This window comes from Aplysia californica, unplaced genomic scaffold (assembly GCF_000002075.1).
Source record: "Aplysia californica isolate F4 #8 unplaced genomic scaffold, AplCal3.0 scaffold00044, whole genome shotgun sequence".
Taxonomy (NCBI): domain Eukaryota; kingdom Metazoa; phylum Mollusca; class Gastropoda; order Aplysiida; family Aplysiidae; genus Aplysia; species Aplysia californica.
In genome coordinates, this window is record NW_004797314.1 from 85,867 (window position 1) to 91,227 (window position 5,361).

The 5,361-nt window shown below is 44.0% G+C and overlaps 1 protein-coding gene across 1 annotated transcript; it reads left to right on the top strand.

Moving 5' to 3' along the window:
- The first annotated feature begins 943 nt into the window (after positions 1-943).
- On the top strand, positions 944-3,460 carry LOC101856953 (putative ankyrin repeat protein RF_0381). Its single transcript, XM_005092303.3, has one exon. The coding sequence runs from the start codon at positions 1,317-1,319 to the stop codon at positions 2,604-2,606; it is 1,290 nt and encodes a 429-aa protein (XP_005092360.1). The 5' UTR covers positions 944-1,316; the 3' UTR covers positions 2,607-3,460.
- The last annotated feature ends 1,901 nt before the right edge of the window (positions 3,461-5,361 follow it).

Sequence of the window (5,361 nt, forward strand, 5' to 3'; positions counted from 1 at the left end):
AGTGTAAAGCACAACAGATGAATTGTCTTAATGCTATGTAGAACAATGTTGATTCTGTTGACAAAGAAGACTATAACAAGATTCCGATCGAGATGCTTTTCCTTTCCACATCGGAGATCAACATGTATTTTTCTAATTTATTGTACGTTCCCGTGCGAAATCTATACATATTATATTTGTGAAAGTCGTCACTATGGCCGCCTAAAACTTCCGAACCACTTAACTTTCGAATTTAAAAAAAAATAACGGTGGTTCAGAATCAGTTAAAGGGTGCACAGTTATATTAAGGAGTCTGAAGACACTGTAGTTTAACATTAATTTTTAGTTTTCCATTAGTTTCGTTTACATCTAATCTTCGTTCACTAGCCATGCGCACTATTGATTCTACACCTTTGAAATTCTGGAGTGTACAACCACGAAAGCGGAATAGAGAATCAATCTATACATCTCTACATCTAGACCTTCTTTTTTGTATCATTCAAGATTTATTTCTCCATTCCAGTGGAGTGTAAATATAGATCTAGTAGGCCAATGACTTTCAGTGGATGTTAATGCTCCGATCATTCTTTTCATCGAAAGGGGGTCCAGCAAGTATAATATGCATCGACAACATTAATAGTATGAACCAATCATGTCAGAGTTTGATGATACTGACCAAGTCCGTCGGGTTGATGGGCGTTCCACTTAAGCAAATGCTAGCCAGCAGCATACAGCTCAGGACAGTTGGCTGGCCTTTAGTACCCTCCCTCTCCTCCTCTCCTCTCGCACTGCCCTCTACACCGATCTACACCTTGGTGGCTCTCTTCTTCTTCTTGTAGGCCATGCGCGGCTCAGCTTCTTGCTCACTGACCGCGATTATCATAAAAAATTCTCGTGCGTTATTACATTAACCGTCATTCCTCACGCGCTCTCTAGAAAGAGGGAGAGAGAGAGGAGGGGAGGGAGAGAGGTGGGAGGAAATACAGAGCAGCGAGGGAGCGCACGGCAGCCTTGTGTGCTATTGGCTACGTCACTGAGCACGACCTAGGGGACGCTGTTCTTGTTTTGTCTTGCCAATGTTGTTGTCGTCGCCATGATGGATGCTGGCGTTTCGATTCAATTTGAATTCCAACATTATTCGTTTACCTACCCATGTGAGTTTGTGTGTGCTTTCTTCACTAACACCAGGGAGCTTACTGGATGAGGTCGACGTTCGTTTCGACTTCAACAGCGAGCTAGAAGGTAAAGTTTCGTGTGAGTCGCTCTTCCCCTAACGCAGTAAAATTGCTAGCGAGTGTGTTTGTGCTCCCGCAGAGGGAGAACTGTCACCCGCCTCCATGTTGTTACGCACGCAAATGGCGGGTCTGGAGTTCTACGACGCCGTGCTCAACAATGACCTCCAGCAGCTCAAGCGGCTGGTGGCACAGCACAAATTAGACCTCAACGGGAAATTCCTGGAGGTCCGTCGTAAGAACGACGCGGGACTCTGCCCGATCCACCTAGCCTCGTATCGTGGCCATACCTACATGCTTCAGTACCTGATCGACGCGAAGTGCGACGTGAATCACACCACGGGTACGCTAAGGCGTACGGCCCTGCACTTCGCCGTTCAGAGTCACAAGATGGCATGTATGTTGTTGCTCATCTCAGCCGGTGCCAAGCTGGACGCAAAAGACACGTTCGGGAATTCCCCGTGTCATTACGCAGCAGACGACGGCTATTGCCAGATCCTTGACGTGCTTATCAGGCGTGGTGTGAACGTCAACAGCCAAGATATCACCTCTAAGACGCCACTCATGAAGGCCGTGCGCAACAATAAAACCGACGCCGTACTGCGCCTCTTGAGAGCGACTGCAGATTTGAATATCACGGACAGAAACTGTGACATGGCGCTTCACTACGCCGCAAGAAATGGGTGTGTGGATATCAGCGATATCCTGCTGTCAGCTGGCAGCTTGATCAATGTCCAGAACTACTGGGGCCGCAGTCCTCTCATGGAGGCTGTCTGCTACAACCACAAGGAGGTGGTGCAGCTTCTACTTACCGCTAGCTGTGACGTGAATCGCAGGGAGTTCAAAACCGGGGACACGGCGCTTCACATCGCGATCAAGCGAAACTACACACGTGTTGTAGAGCTCCTCCTGGCAGCCGGCAGTCGTCATGACGTCTACAACCACCAGGGAGAAACGGCCATCCACGACGCCGTGGCCGGGAATAAGATGGACATCATGTGGCTCCTCTTGGCGTACAACATCGACTTGGATGTCCCAGTCAAGTATTTTCCTAATGGAATTTACAAATCTGTGTTCAAACTGGCCGCAGAGAGGGGGCATTACAAGCTGTGCCGCCTCCTGGCCACGATCGGGCACGTGGACTACTCAGCACGCATGTACTTCTACGCCGGCTACGTCCAAGCGAGGCCAGGTGAACAGGACGATGCGCTGGTGTGGCTAAGGACTGCCCTGAAGCGCGTGGTGCCCCTCCAGCAGCTGTGCCGCAAGGTGATCCGACGTCACGCCGGACACAAATTGTGGGAGAAGGTGGAGAGCTTGCCCGTCCCCAGAGCACTCAAGGATTACGTTCTCATCAAAGACATGCTGGAGCACAAGAAGGAGAGTAATGTGTGAGTCTGAGAGCTGTGGGACAACAGGCAGCGAGGAGATCTTTGGCCTAAGTTGCTCTCCTCTCTGCATCGACCAGTTGACAAACTTGGGACCATAGTATAGGTTGTTGGGGTGCACATGCGCTTTCATGCGCTGTTCGGTTGATATGGGAGCTATGTTTGATCTTACTGAGATATAGATGTCTCTTTTACGGGTCCAAAAAGACAACAGTATGAACGGGAGGGGGAAACTTACCATTTACCCATCTTTACGTAAATGGCTTCATTGCATATTGTCAGGCTGTTTTTTAGCCTTGGCAAGTTTGCCTTCAATGGGCACTTTTACTGTACACAGAACTCTCTCTTTGGGTATATTGGTGCAGAGAGGAAGGTTTTTCAATTGACCTAAAGATGTGTTCGGGTCTTTCTTTCAAGGGTTTAGTTTGAGAGTAGTCGGGGGAGGAGGAATCTGGTCCTGCTGCTCCTGGTGCCCCTCTCCTCTTGGCAGGCTTGTGTGAGAGGGGAGAGGTTAGTCTCATGTGAGCATATTCCTCTATTTTTATTCTCTCCAGCTGATACTGGTTTACTTTTAAACCAGGAACATCACGGTTTTTACACCTGTTTTCTAAATTTCATTCTGCAAAATGTGATGTTCAAACTACGGCTAACTGGGTCGACTTTGTCCCTTTCAATGGGGGAAAACTGTGATCAGACACTTCACTAATTCAAAGCTACTGAAATATCATTCCATCTGCGTTATAATGAACTTCAGTTGGAATATTTTGTTTCTGGGTGCAGTAAAACGTTCTACTATTGCGGTAGCCACATGTACAGTGCGTATTGTTAGTATGATTGGAAAAACTCTTGTTCTAAAAAAAATGTCATAATGTGTGTTAACAATGATAGTACATAACAAGATGGGCCACTTCTCTCTTTGAGCCAATTAAAAAAGTGTCCTCAAAATTTGGTGGCGCCCTCTTCACAAAAGCGCACTCTTTGCGAACAGAGTTACCCTACTTGAGTTTTAAAAAATCAAAGTGAAACTAGCAAGTTTTGGGATAAATTTCGGAAGAACGCTTTTTTAAAATGGTTACACTGACAAAAAACCTCTTCCGGAGGAAAGGGTGGTGGTTTTCTTCGTTTAATTTGACTTTAGAATGAAAGGTGAGAGGTCATTAAAATAAAATAAAAAACCCTAAAACTCCGCACTGAACTAGCACGCAAGGAGGTGCTATTCCTATTTTTCTTCTGGAAAAACGAAAGAGAGCTTCAAAACAGACTGCAGCGCCATCTGAAGCAAAGAGCATACTTCCTGCGGACACTTTTTTGGCTGAGTGGCCCATCTTGTTATTTACTATCTTTGGTGTTAAGCAAGGGAAGGTCAGTGCATGTTTATAGAGGGAACATTGCATGAGTTAGAGCGGACATCGTTTCAAGGCTGAAGCAGAGAAGGAAAATGTAAAGAGAAAAACAATAGCGGGACAGATTTTAACGAATTTTCCCTTCTGCAAATACAAAGCAGTCACATGAAGGGAATAATATTGTCAGGTTGAAAGACAATGCAGCTGTACTCATTATAGCTCTATTTACTCATTTGGTCTAATACGTCACGGTTAAGACAGCCGATAATAGCCTTTTCCCTGGCATTTTATTTAATGATAACTCTAAAATGGATAATATAAATGAATACACTAGTGCTGGTTGCAAAAGCACAGTGAAGTAAACCTTGAGGTAACCAACTAGGATCAGGAGCTCATGTTTGTTTTAAACAGATTTTCTTGCAGCCTTAATGTTGCAGAGATTAACGTTTCGAGTTTACTGTATTGGTTCAAAGACATGTGACCTGATTAAATTAATGTCCCGACTTGAAAGCTTTGAGTCCCTCTTTCTAGTCAAGTTCTGTTCATATTATGCTCAAGATTTTGCACATTACTAACTAAGGGGTCACCATGGTTGATGAAAACTTAGATTGATTTCCTTTGATATTCAATTGTGTATTGCTATTTTTCTTTCTTAAGTATGTTTTAAGCGAAGACCACAGGCCTGTCTTTCGTAGACCTAGGGTTATTCCTAGCATGGTATGGTAGAGACAACAAACGCTCAGTGGAAGCTATTTTGTAGTAGATCTTCATTTTACGAAGGTCTGGGTTGTCCAATATGCTCTACAAAATATATCTATAGTCCCTGAACAGTACTTACACAGAGCTAGTCCAATCTTTTTAAAAGTCCTCTTCAATTTACTAACCCCTCCACACCCTAAAAATAAAAGTTCACTGAAGAAACAGGCTGGCATGGTGGAAATCTCTTTCGCAACATTGTGCTCGGTGAATCAATGATTATAGACTTAAATAAAGTACTAATACTGCAAAACTATATTCTGTTTGTGGATTTAGTAGCATCCCAGTTTCCGCTGATTGCAGTTAACAAATTCATTTGTGTGAGCTTTGGTAATTCCTTCTGCTTTTTTGGGTATTTTTATAAAATAACATCTGTGCAGTTTGCAGTTTTGAACATGGAGTTGTAGCACAGTGGAAGTCCAAAGACATGATTTTTCGAGATCCCCTTGGTTGAAATGAAACGTTGAGCTTCTGTAAAACACTCCTAGGCCTACTTTTGAAATTTGATGCTAAACCCTCAGAATAATGGTAAAGAAGGAAGTTTTCCGTTAGAATCAAGCACACTGGGCTTTATTGCATATCTATCTATCTATCTATCTATCTATCTGTCTATCTATCTATCTATCTATCTATCTATCTATCTATCTATCTATCTATCTATCT